Source organism: Pithys albifrons, chromosome 3 (assembly GCF_047495875.1).
Source record: "Pithys albifrons albifrons isolate INPA30051 chromosome 3, PitAlb_v1, whole genome shotgun sequence".
Taxonomy (NCBI): Eukaryota; Metazoa; Chordata; class Aves; order Passeriformes; family Thamnophilidae; genus Pithys; species Pithys albifrons.
In genome coordinates this window covers 22,033,342-22,047,024 of record NC_092460.1, presented here as the reverse complement: position 1 = coordinate 22,047,024, position 13,683 = coordinate 22,033,342, and the positions used below count along the sequence as shown (strand labels likewise).

The following is a 13,683-nucleotide window of genomic DNA, read 5'->3' as shown; positions in this document are numbered from 1 at the left end:
CCAAATGTGTGCAATTTCAGCAAGGCTATGAAGTCAGGTTTTGGTTGAAGTGTTATCACTGATATCCTAAAAGGTAATTTGAGTCACTGTAATTACTGCTGGTTTTTAACCACTAAATTTGAGGACTGTCAAGTTTAAGCCCTCATTTCTGAAGCAATGTAGGACCCTGTGCTGAGCTACAAAGCAAAGGCAGCTTTACAATTCCCAGCTCTGACTAAGTCTTCCCCAAAAAACTGATTCCCTGATGGCTCAGGCATCTGGCAGACCTTCAGGAGTCAGACTCCAGAGGCTCTGCAGCCCACAGTGCCCATTCAGCACTGATGCCTGCACCTGCCATAATATTAAAAAAATACTTAACACTAGTATTTAAAATAGCACAAAAATAGTAATATTAAAAAAGTTAAATATTGTGGATACTAATTACTACAGTGTAGCCACCACTCATACTTTAATTTTTTATTTTATGTTTTGAATTGGGACACAGCTCTAATTCTCCCTCCCTTCACATGCATTGCTGCAGTCCAGTTATGTTTCCAGTACAGCACTGTCTCCAGTAAGCTCCATACACCTCACTTCCAACAGCATTTATACATACCAGCTGAATGTGTAGATAGGACTGTTCTGAGGCACTGGATCATCATGAGATCAGGTGGAAAACAATGAGAAGTGGTTTTAAAAAAGAAAGTTTTGTCTCTGCAGTCAGTTAAAACTCCTCTTGCTCACTGCGCTCACGCGAAGAAACCCAACGACTTACAATCAGTTCCTGAAATGAAACCAGCAATTACTATGGGAAAAAACCCCAAAGCTACAGATAATTAGTGAGGGGTGGAGACTAAGTCTGTAAAATTGCTGTGTATTATGTGACCATTGAGAAATTTTAGTAGATGATTCTGCTTCTTCCTGACATGAGATGGTCTCTCACACATTTTTCTCCATCTTTAAACATTTCAACATTAACCTCACCATCTCACAAGTATCCCTGTTTCCCCATGCAAATGCTTCCCCTCACAGCAACAGATCAGAAGATCTGAAGTCTTTAGAGAGGGGCATGAAAGAATCTAATTATTTTATTAGTAGTATGGACAAATCCAAAAGAGGCCAAAGAGCCAGGTGCAGTTTTCACAAGGGGCTGTGCAGCTGCCCCACGGCAAAGCCACACATGGCCAAGGAGAGCAGGAACCACTCACCTGAACCTTGATCCTTTTCATGCACTCTGGGCTGGCCATCTCCTCTGCAGTCATGTCAGAGGGTTTAATCAGATAGCAGAGCATCAGCTCCTGTGGGCAACGAGGAGACACACAGCAGTGATTATGGGAGCTCTGGCACAAGTGAAGCTCTGGCACAGGGGAAACAACTGTCACTGGTCAAAAGAAAATCCTGGTAGATGGAGAGGGCTTTAAAAACAAGTGGCATCAGGAAACAAGGGTCCCTCAGGTCTTTCTTCTGTTCCTCACACTTTAACACTTCTTCAGGCAACAGAAGTTCCATAAGCTTTACAGAATTCATTGGGATATTGGCCAAGGAAACTTGTTGCCCCACTGGCAACTCAGCATGTACAGCAGAAGGATTCTCCCTCCAGCCGTGCTCTTGGGAGCTACACTGCCCATTTATCACTTAAAGCTGTTGTAAGCACCTACCTTGGAAGCATTAGCAGTTGTTCTGTTCAGCCCAGACAGGCACATCCAGCTGAGAGGTCTGCGGAGAGGACCTTGGAAATCCTCATCCACCAGTTCTGCCAGCACGGAGTAACTGCACAACAGAGAGCACGGGGCAGCTCACTGAGAGCACCTCCCAGTGAGGGGCAGAACTGGGGAGCCACAGGCTCCAAACTGGGGTTAAACAGTGTGCCAGCAGGCAGGGACCAACTGTGGGACTTCACTCTTTGTATAGGGAACAGGAGCAACAATGAAGCTGAGAACATGCCCCATGGCCCTTCCCTCCCCACCCTCCTCTCTGTAGCCTTCTCCTAGAATGCCAAGCTGATATTTTAAACCAATTTGTTTTACCTCATTAGCTAATGAATAAAGACAATTATCATCCCTTAAAAATATCTTCTCCCAGATTACATAAATTATCCATACCATATATTTTCTTAAGTCAGTTTTACTTATTTACTTATAAATCAAATTCCTTTGCTGAGTGCATTCATCATACAAGTGCTCAATATGCTCACTGCTATTTAATTTTTAATGTCTGTTATTTACATGCAATTAAATTGTGTCATTTAGTACCTCTGCTAAAAGGATCTTCCCTTCCCATATGAATACATCCAGCAACATATTTTGAGTGATGAATATGCACTTAAGCAGTGCAAATGTGTGAGAGACACTTAACTTGAAACCAAGAAATTAGACAGAAATGTGTCAAACCTGGCATGGTAGAAGGGGGGCCCTTTTCGGTACAGCACTGAAATGAAAGAGAAACATCTTAGCTGGACAATCCCAGAGTTTCCATCTGAGTTTAGCACTCAGACCCAGAAACATTGTCAAATGTTTTCTAAGTTTTAAGTACACAAAGCTTCAATGCTTTTGAATCCTTTCCAGAATTAAGTTGTCCCAAAAAGGGGACAGAGAGGGAAGAGATAAAGAAAAGGTGGAGCAGGTGAAAGATAAAGCAGAAGAGTCGAAGGACAGTTTGCAATTTCTGTGGGAAAAAGTTTGGGATGGAATTTTTCAGTAGCAGACTCCTGATTTTGCCACAGTATTTACAACAGGAGCTGACTCACTGGAGGACAAGCAAAGTATCACAGTAAGCCACTGAATTTCTGTTTCAAACAAGCATTTTCCATGGGTTTTATGAGAGGCACAGGGCAAAGGTCCCTACACACTGCCCTCCACACCCAGTTACAGTTCCTGCTCCACACAAGGGCACACAGGACTCTCTCTACATTCACTGATGTACTTGAGTTCTGTGGTCACATTTCCTGTCTTTCCTTTGCCAGGAGCTTGTAAGAGGGGACGTTCTTTAACCAGCAGAGCTTTTCTTACACAGTTTTCCCTGTCAGGAAAGGGACAAGCAGCACTTCATTCCAGTGACAACCATGACTTGAAAACTACCCATTATAAACAACTGTAGTAATACCAACTCTAAGAAGGAGCTGCCAAAGAACAAGAAGCCAGAGGAGCTCAGGGGTAAGGCAGAACTCCTACTGGCCTTAAACTACTCCACTTCCTTTGCCTGGCACGAATCCTGAGGCAGAGAGTGACTAAACAAATTGAGGACAGAACATGAATGAAAGGTGAACAAACTCATACCAGTTTCACTTCAGGTGATCATGAGCAAAACCCCAGCTCCAACCCAGGGTAGTAAGAACAGTGATAATGAATTCAGTCAAAGCACTCAGTGATTTTAAGGACTAGCTCAGCACAACCCCCAGAATGGGTAACTACATCAGCAGCATTAGAACACCTGCTGGTTTGCAGGCAGACATTAAAAAACGCCTCCCTTAATGCACATCCTTCTGTAATAGGCTTTACTGTACTGTTTATGTCAACATGAGCAAACTGTAGTTCTTGAGCTACTTGGCAAGGAATTATGGACACTGCTAATTATTTCTGTAGGATTAAACCCCCAACCATTACAAAACAAACAAGTCCCTTCTCCCTCTACCCAAAAAAAACCCCAACAAAACCCACACAGAGAAACAGCAGTAAGTTCAGCATAAATCCAGCTTCTGTTAACGGGGATGAATGAGATGCATGGACTTTGTGATCTGGATTCAAACCTGTTATTTTACAGACTGTCATATTGACACTGCAGAAGGTGTGTTTAGAAGGGGAAGGGAATTCCAGGGGAACCCTGCAGGAATTATTAACCTCATGAAGCAAAACAACAGGCCTTCCAAGCTGCCTCTCCAGCTACTGGTTATGGGATGGCATTTTCCACTCACATCCCAACTTTACTGCTAACCCACAGCCTAGTGAAAACATCTTTTGCCCAGGGCCAGGAGCACAGGCTGCTGCAGCCCCTGCATCCCCCTGGCCCTGCAGGGGTCTGGGGTGAGTACTCACGGAGGTCGGTGCCATACTTGAGCCCCACCTTGGGCACCCAGCCCCTGCTGCGGAAATAGTGGTAGGCCATGTAGGTGGTCCTGAAATCCGGCTTCACCTCAGTGAACACCTCCCACAGCTTCAGGATGGGCAGAGGCTCCTGCAGGGCACACACAGGGCAGTGACTGCACTGGCCACAGCACAGACACGTGGGGTGTGACAGCCCCCAGGTACCACAGTCAAATGTCAACATCATGGTTGGCTGCACAGAGAGACAACTTCAGGCATGGAATGCGGAATCCTTGAATACAAGACTTGTAGAAACCTGTTGCTCCATTGACTGGGTCTTTTTAGTACTTCCTAATGCCCTTATTTAAAGGGAAGGCTGATCAAGCAAACGAGAAGCACAGGTTTCAATTATTTTGCCATTTCATTAACAATAGCTTGATATGTATGTCTGTATGGCCAGACTTCAGAACACAGCTTTGGGCAGGGCTCTCCCCACGTGGCTGAGCCCTTCCAGCCTGCGCAGGGGATTGTTCAGGTGAGGCACAGGGTGAGCAGAACTGGCCCCACCATTTCAGTCCTGAGGTCCATCTGCCACGGCCGAGCCAGCTTGGACAGTGACAGGGAAGTCCTCGGGACTGTCACAGCCCCTGGTACTGACCGGGCTGACCCTGCTGAGCATCCAAGATCTGACGGGATGGGATGGCAGGGAGGGCTTGAACTGCCAGGGGACGGTCCCACTGAGACTGGAACTCAGGACCTTGGGATTCAGAGTCCAGAGTGCTCTGCTTTACGCCATGGGACTGCCCAATAGCTTGATATACTTAGAGGTTAATGCTTGAAACTCCAAGGAATGTTGCCATTTCAGGTGAGACTATTCACCATGTTATTCCTGCCCTATTTGCCCTTCCCATGCTTCCTGCCTTAACCTACAACAAAAAAACCTTCCTCTACAGAAAGACTGTGCTTAACTATGTGTCTTGGTAAACTTAAAACTTTCAGATCAGTATTTCCTAAACAAAATTACTTATGAGAACGCCCCAATTACTCTGCCTGGTACTTCCTCCTCCAGAATTAACAGCATTAATTGCTGCCACAGTAGGTACAAATTTCAGTCCCACCTGTATCCAGACCAATGGTATCCCCAGTAACCCAAAATCAATCCAATCTCTTACCTCGCCATAATAAATGCTTAAACATCCCAGAGCGTACACCAAGAAAAAAGCCTGAAAAGAATAAACAAAGTTAGTTTAACTGATACCTAGTGTTCATGACCTTTAGATTTCAACAGACACAGAAAAATCTACAAACTACAAACCATCTATGCGTGTGCTGTACATTTCTGGAGGCCTGGTGTTAAAACCAGTATAGTTAGAAGCAGCACAACTGAAACAGGATTTATATAAGTGTTATATTTCTGGTATTTCTACACTTAAATCCTATCACTGGTCTCTCTGTCAGTGGGATTATTCATCTAAAGAAAATGGGACTGGACCCAAAATATATTTTAACCACATCATGTAATTGTTTCAGTGTATTAAAAATAAGTTTAATGACTAAGACAATCCAAATACTTAAGAGACACAGGACAGCACTGTACTTTAAAAACAGCTATTAAATTATGTTGTAACACAGAATAATGTTTACTTGTTCAGATTAAAAGCAAACCAACTTGTACTTGAAACATACCTCTTCCAAGCTGAGCTGTAAATATTCAAAAATCCTAAATGGATTTTTTCTGCATACTAGTTTCTCCTTCTTGACAAGCTACAAGAAAAAATTTACTGTATTACTACAACTTTAACCTGGAAAAAAACCTGAATTCTGAGAACAGCAGAGATTTTCTAAAGGATTAGGATACTCTTTTTCCTTACCTTTCCGTGTGCATGAGCAGAGTCATCTTCAGGACAGGAGCTTCCTTCTTCTTCCTCTTGCACCAACAGATACTCTGGAGCATCTTCCCTGGACTCGAGGCCCTGCCAAGCCCTTTGCTGAGGGCTCTGCTTGCCCTGACAGCCACAGTGCCCAGCAGCACCACAGCCCTGGCAGGACCCTTCCCCCTCCTTGGGGCCACCTTGCTGCAGTTCCTCAGAGGCACACATAGGTCCCAGCCCTGCCTCTCCTCCCAGACAGGCTTTCCTGGGGCCCCCGGGGTGCTCCTCAGGGCTCTGGGCGCCGGCACCGCCGGGCTCTGGGCAGGGCTCTCTGCAAAGGGCTGTGCCTTCTGTGTTTGGGCCTGTTCTCTTGCAGCCACCACCAGCTCCTTCAGCTCCACACTCTTCCAGCTCCAGAGGTTTGGTGTAACTCTCCAGGATCTGGGTGACTGAGCTGTCATCCAGGCCTTGCTCCTGCAGGACACTCCTGGCCCACTGAACACGGCGCTGGTACCTGGCACAGAGGGCAAAGGGGAACTCAGGGCACTGCGGCCCTCAGGCAGCTTTTCAAACAAGGACCTTAAAAACAGGAGATTCAGCGCAGCTCACAAACAAATCTAAACACCCCAACAACTGCTGTGCACAGCACAAGTGTGCCCAATGCAAGGGGCTCCAGAGCTCAGGGGGTTGGAGGTGACACCACTGAACATCAGGATTTTACTCCTCTGGTTTTGCCATTTAAAACTGTGTGGCCCAAACTGAGCCCTCTATAAGAGGCAAGACCCTCACCAGGTAAAAAGTCCCTTCTCCCATGGAAGCCTTAAACCTGAATTCCCCACAAAAATACCCTGGAATCAGAGCTTGCAAGATTAAAATATGCCACAAGACTTTGCACACAGAACTCTCACACACTTCATGTGTTTTACAGGTACCTACAGAGAGCAGCAGCTTCAAAACTCTCATTTTAGTACCTTTGAAACAGCAAAGGCACAGCAAAAATGCCACATAATGCTATTTTACCAGTGTAAAAATCTAAAGCAGAAACTACCTTTTTTAACCAAACCCCTTAGAGTCCCATCCCAGAGAAATAACAATAACCCTATCAGAGATAGCAGAAATAACAATAACTTTATCAGTGAGATAGCAGCTGAAAGCTGTAAATATTTCTCACATTTGTCAATTATGATACAATTTTTAGTGCCCCTTCTGTTATTTTTCTATTAATATCCAGTGGCAGACACGGATCTTCCCTCTGAAGCTGCAGGGAGCTGAGTGCAGAAGTCCCTCCCCAAACCTGGACAACTCCAGTCCAATATTCTTCACTCCTCTGAACAAAACCCTAAGGCAGCAATTCCACACCAGGTCATGATGAACTACAGAGACAATTAAATGCAAATTTCACGTGTCAACACAAATAAAGTCCCTCTGAGGTCTCATAATAAAGCCACACAACCCAGTGTTGTACCCTGTTACATAAACAAGACTGCTCTTTGTCCTGTTATTTAATTCCCACATAATTTGCATTTTCACATCTCTGCTGGGACAGATCATGATGCTTTTTGTACACCAATATAATGACACTTTCACTGGTGCTCAGCTATTGCTGGCACATAAATATGTCCCAAAATAGACTAATCAGAATGGCAAGCAGTAGTAACTATACTAGCACTGGTAGTAATATTGTTACTGTTTTTCTAACCTAAAACTGTGGACTGAAGGAGCATAATTTTCAAATTTAATTAAAGGTTTTGGAATTATCATAAGATTTACATAAACTGAGTAACCCACCTGCATGTGCTTAACAGTTCATGTACTACGTTACCAAAATAAAATGTGGCCCAACACTCTGCTTTGCTGGGTGTACAAATTAGCAATGTTAATTGATAATTGATGATTTATTAAAAAAACCCCAAACTAATGCATTATAAAGTTCAAGTGCTGCTTCAGCCTACACTATAATAACTCCACAAGGCAATGGAAGTTATTTTAAATAGCCTGCCCCAGAAACTTCTTTTTCTCCTCCTCAGCTGAGAAATAAGTTTATTAGGATTGATATTATTATGATTAATCACCCACATTACTATGCACACACTCAGTCTTGGCTTCTATTCAGCAATCAGTATCTGCAAGCTTATGTGAAAAACCACACTGAATATCCCCTACTCTATTTCTAGTTCTGATGTGATTTATAAATGAAATAATGAGAAAAGAAATAGATGCAAATCATCACTTATTCAACCAACAACCTGAAAACCAGTAAGAAAAAATATAAACCAGAATAATGTTTCCTTAACTTACTTGTGAGATGTAATTATAGGCATGTCTGTGTTAACACCTGTACAAAGAAAAACCACACATTGTTTCATCAACACAGAGATGGGCTTGATCACTGGGGGGATTTGCAGCCTAATAATTTCCCCCATTCTCAGCCCTCAAAGCCAGTTTGGTCCCACTTGTATTCAAGAAGGACAGAGCAGAGCAAGAAAAGGTACAGAGGTAACAGCCTGGACAAAAGAACAACTAAATACACCTTTTTTCTCCAGACTATAAACACACAATTATGAAGTTATACGATCCAATCCACTGATGTCCATTGAGACTTCACTGTCCCAGGAAAGATGAGTGAAGAATGACAATATAAACAGCCAACAGCAGACTGGGTGTAACTGGCCACAGCAGATCAAAACCTTCCCAATCCTTCCCTCATGATTTCATGGACACTGAAACCTACAGATCAAACCCAGGAAAAACCAGAGAGTTCTCTGAAGTCCAAGGATCCCTCTCCTTACAGACTTCCAAGGAACACCCCAGTGAGGGCAGGGGAATGCACTAAGGAGTGAGGACACAGCTTTCCCGGGTACTCCCTCAGCACAAGAGACGGGGAGAGACAGCCCCGACCTGACACAGCGAGGACAAGTGACAGGGGCCATTAGAGGACACTTCCCTTGCCACTTGGCAACCAGCAGGGGGTCTGAGATGCTGAACACGGGCCGGCTCCTGGAGAGAATTCCTTTCCCGAAATAGCCCTGCAAAGGAAAGGAAAAACATCCTTATTAGTTCAATTCCAAATTACAGAATTGTGGATGCTGAAACGAAGCACTAAAATTCTGCAGCATTTAAGCTTTGTCTAAAGCTTGGTTTTTAGATGCTGCTAACTGGTTGAAAATTAAACCCCTGCACTCAGAGATTTAACCAGGGGTGGTGATTCAACCTGGAGGGGGTTTCCTCAGTTCTAAGTATTTGCCAGGCAACATCTCCAACTGGACATTTGCAAACAAATCCAGAAGGCACCACCTGTGGATGGTGCTGTGACAGAGATGGAAATCAGGGATAGCACTGCACAGGAATGGTGGGGAAATGGGACTGAGGCATAAAAAGAGCAATGTAGCCTATTTTACACAGGAATAAATCTCTCAAAGTTAAAATAATTACAGCAGCATTTATAAAAAAATAATATTCCAACCTCCTGGCTTTAGCAAGAAGAAAATGCACTTGAGAAGTTGCATAAGGAGATATTAACATGTTGAAAGGAAACATTAACAAACATGAAGGCTCTGCAGGTGCTTTTCAGCTCACAAACACAATTCACTCCAAACATTTATTGCTTGGCTAAGAAATACTATTCACATAGAATCATAGACTCATAGAATTGATTGGGTTGGAAAAGACCTCCGAGATCATCAAGTCCAACCCTTGGTCCAACTCCAGTCCCTTTACCAGATCATGGCACTCAATGCCACGGCCAATCTCAGGTTAAAAACCTCCAGGGATGGGGAATCCACTCCCTCTCTGGGCAGCCCATTCCAATGCCTGATTACTCTCCCTGGAAAGAATTTTTTTCTGATCTCCAACTTCAATTTCCCCTGGCAGAGCTTGAGCCCGTGCCCCCTTGTCCTATTGCAGAGTGCCTGAGAGAAGAGACCAACACCCACCTGGCCAGAACTTCCCTTCAGGGAATTCCAGACAGTGCTGAGGTCACCTCTGAGCCTCCTCTTCTCCAGGCTAAACACCCCCAGCTCCCTCAGCCTCTCCCCACAGCACTTGTGCTCCAGTCCCTTCTCCAGCCTCGTTGCTCTTCTCTGGCCCCGCTCCAGCCCCTCAATCTCTTTCCTGAGCTGAGGGGCCCAGAACTGAACACAACACTCAAAGTGTGGCCTCACCAAGGCAGAGTCCAGGGGAAGGGTCACTGCCCTGGGCCTGCTGGCCACGCTAGTTTGGATCCAGGCCAGGATCCCATTGGCCTTCTTGGCCACCTGGGCACACTGTTGGCTTCTGTTGAGCTTCCTGTCACTCAGTCCCCCCAGGTCCCTTTCTGCCTGGCTGCTCTCCAGCCACTCTGTGCCCAACCTGGAGCCAGAATATATGTTTGTACTGATTTCAGGAGAGGAGGGAGACACAGAGAATCACAGGAGGCTGAAGAGGCAGGAAAACAGAAAGGCAGCAGATTTTAAGCAGTATTATGTTTTACCTGCATTTAAAACACTACAAACACTGTGCAAAGAGGGTGCAGCACCTTGTTATAGAGCTGCTCAATGTCCTCGGGATTCCTCACAACCACGTTGTTGTTGATGATTTCAGCCTGGCACATCCTGAAATCCTTTCCCCCCACAGCCACAGGGAAGGGAGCCTCGTAGCACTCAAACACCCTCCTCTTCCTCCTCGGGGGGTGAAACACTGCTGCTGCCATTCCCTGATTTTAATGGTTCCTCCTGAGGAGTGGAAACAGAAGATTTAATGCTCAGGAGTTGAGGCTGACACGTTTTTCTGTATCAGCAATATTCCCTACCACAAATTATCAATGAATCCTGCAGCATCACACAAGTTTAATTCTGAAAAACTCTTACACCAGGTACCCTTCAGAGCAGGCAGGGATGGTTTTCAGCCAGGAGTTTATAAAAGGAACTTACAAAGGAAAGATTGATAAATGTTTAAATTTTAAAAAAATGTTATAAATTTACAAATTTATAAATAGATTAAAATTATATATATACGAAATTATATTTATATACTATTTTTAGAGTGTATAAAGGAAACTTTAGTACAGAAACTGCGAGTTTATGTTAATGCTGTGAGTGTTTCAGGAATAAAGCAGATTAATGAGAAGAAACCAGAACCCACAAGTGCCCAGATATATTGTTGGGGTGCCTGGGTGGGATCGCTGGGGTGGGATTATTGGGGTGCCAGGTGGAATTACTGGGGTGCCGCGTGGGGTTACTGGGCTCAGGGTAGGATCACTGGGCCGGGCTGGCCTTTGCCGAGGGGACACCCCAGCCGTGCCGGGACAGCGACTGGGCGGCAGCACCGCCGGACCGCACCGCACCGCAGTGTGGGGGTGTCCCGGGGTGACCCGAGATTGTCCCGGGGCTGCCCCGGGTCCCGCCACCCCCGCCCGCGCTCCCATCACGCACCGTCTCCGCCGCCCGCGCCGCGCCAACCCGCCCCCCGCGCGTGCGCACTGACACTGCGCGCAGCCCCGGCCCCGCCCCATCCCCGCCGGGCCGGTCCCGCCCCGCTCCGGTCCCGTCCCGCCGTCCCGCACTGCCGGGGCTTGGAGGGACGCGGCGGTGGGGCTATGCCGGGCTGCGGGATCCCCCTCGGGCTGCGGGACGCTCCCCGGGCCCGAGCGAGCGGCGCGGAGCTGCTTCAGGCGGGAAGGAGCAGGACGGAGCTGCCCGAGCCCCCCGCCCCGCCCCGCCCCGCAGCGCTGCCGTCCCCGCCGGTCCTGCCCTGATGTTCCCGGGGCCAGTAAAGCGGCACTGCGGCTCAAACACCCTGCAGTGCGGGCAGGTGGCTCCGTGGCAGGAGCCCCGCGGGCAGGGCAGGGCAGGGCAAGGGCCGGGCAGCGCAGGGCGGGCGGCAGTGCGGGGCGCTCGGTGCCCGCTCCCCGCACCACGCCCCGCTCGGCGCCCGCCCCCCCCGGCACCCGCCCCGGGTACCGCAGCGCTGCCCGGCCCGCGCAGCCGGAGCGGGCTCGGGGGGAACCGACCCCTCGTGCAATGGCAGAGAAAGGCACCTGAACACCATGCAAAGCGTTTCACTCCTCAGCGTGGGGCACACCCCCCTATTCTGTTTTACTCCCAGCTTGAGCCTTGCCCGTCACACCCATCACTAACCTCTCATGCCACACAGCCGCTCTGAGTTTGAAGTTACAGGCCAGGTGGCACTGCCAGGGAGCACCGAGCCAGTCTGGCTCCAGGGACACAGACTGTCAGGAGAGAATGCTGATTTTCCCAGCAGAGAGATCAGTGAGTTCATTGGTGAAAAGTTGTAAAAATACATCATTCTTACGAGGTGCTTTCTCTCCCATTCCCGTTTTACAGGCTGATTGGTGAGCAGGGGACAATGGTTACAAACCACACAGGAAATGAAGCACAAAGCATGCCAACACTAAGCTTGTGTTCTTACAGCTGCTGCCTACAGAGGTCACTTATTGCCAGCTGAGAATGTTAATATATTTTGAATTCACACACAAAGTGCTGAAGCTAAATCACAGAGAGACCTGTTGTATTCCTGTCACCAAAGTACAGAGCAATGCTCTGGTAACTTCAGGCTCATTCTTAGATCTCTACCATTAAAATATGCAGAGTTAAATTATTCCAGATAACAAGATGAAAGACAGCATCAACGATGTCACTCTGATTCACAATCCCTTCTGAATTTGTCAAATCAATCTCATTTCAGTGGAAGCGAGTTCATCTGTGCTGGCTCTATCTGTATTTTCTCCTTGTGCAGACACATTACTACGAGATGTGCTTTTCAGGGAGAAGACAAAACACGAGGAGCTGCAGGTCACTGGTTTTCCTTCACATCTCCTTATCTCTGGCAGCCTTGAGAGGAGCCCACAGCACAATAATTCAGTCACAGCCTATTCCTTCAGCCCAGTATCTGCTCCCATTTGTGGTGATAAGCCCAGACTGTGCTGCAGCCAGAACTTGCTGTCTGAAGGACAAGCTCCCTCTAGATGAGTCATGCCACGTTTCTTTCAGAATATCAATAATTGTACAGACACTTTCACAAATGTCTGCAGCTCCCTTTTTGTGATGAGCCAGCGTTTGGGCTGCTCTGAACAGCAACCCCCAAGGCCAGAGTGAATCCCCGAGAGGCAGAAATGCCCCACTGCTGGCAGAAGGCAAGGGGAGAGGGACAAGTGGTCTGTGGGGAAAGACTGAAATAACTCAGTCCACAAATGGTGAAACAGGCAAACCAGAGCATTGAAACGAGGGGGACATGGATTGTTCTGCAGAACCACTGGAATACATGAGGAGCTAAGGGATTCTACTGCAAAAATTGTGCCTGTGAGGCGAGGACAACACTGCGGATTGTATCATGCCCATCACTGGGAATTTTAAGAGCGGGTTAGACAAACATCTTTCAGGAACACTACAAATAAAGTTAATCCTGCCTGGAGATGGGGGACTCCACTAAAAGCACTGGAGCTCTGTTTGCTGGGAGTTTCCAGGGTTTGGTTTCCCCTCCAGGAGTGCCCCTGCCCTCTCTGCAGTGTGGCAGAGCCTCCAGGCCTCTGTGCTGCCCTGCAGGCACAGCTGAACACCTGCAGCTCCTGTCAGCTCATCTCTCAGCTTTCCATCTGTGGCACAGAGTTTCAGTTCAGGAATGTCATCCTGAGAACACACTATTTCTTGTTGTCTCTGGCTGATTCATTGCCCTAACGCTGACTATTCAATTGCTGACTATTGTTTGAAACTCAGCTGAACTACTGCATTATGAAGTTAAGGTCCAAACCAATGTCACGTTTCTGACAAGCCTGATATGACTCTCTAAATCATGGTGGTAGATTGTAAAACTGCATTGCC

General features: G+C 46.9%; 1 protein-coding gene across 4 annotated transcripts; it reads right to left on the bottom strand.

The window, feature by feature from the left end:
• Positions 1 to 441: 441 nt before the first annotated feature.
• Positions 442 to 11,318, bottom strand: TSEN2 (tRNA splicing endonuclease subunit 2). Of its 4 annotated transcripts, none has more exons than XM_071550951.1 (12): positions 11,278 to 11,318; positions 10,383 to 10,578; positions 8,601 to 8,895; positions 8,168 to 8,204; positions 5,870 to 6,383; positions 5,685 to 5,762; positions 5,171 to 5,221; positions 4,011 to 4,149; positions 2,370 to 2,406; positions 1,638 to 1,749; positions 1,188 to 1,277; positions 442 to 763 (listed from the first exon to the last, which is right to left on the bottom strand). In XM_071550951.1, exons 2-12 carry the CDS (start codon positions 10,554 to 10,556, stop codon positions 704 to 706), a joined length of 1,587 nt encoding a protein of 528 aa, XP_071407052.1. In that variant the 5' UTR covers positions 10,557 to 10,578; positions 11,278 to 11,318; the 3' UTR covers positions 442 to 703. The 4 variants fall into 4 exon arrangements, with proteins under 4 accessions (XP_071407052.1, XP_071407055.1, XP_071407054.1 ...); XM_071550954.1 differs by having other exon boundaries at positions 8,168 to 8,206; positions 8,816 to 8,895; XM_071550953.1 differs by lacking the exon at positions 11,278 to 11,318 and having other exon boundaries at positions 10,338 to 10,424.
• Between the last annotated feature and the right edge of the window lie 2,365 nt (positions 11,319 to 13,683).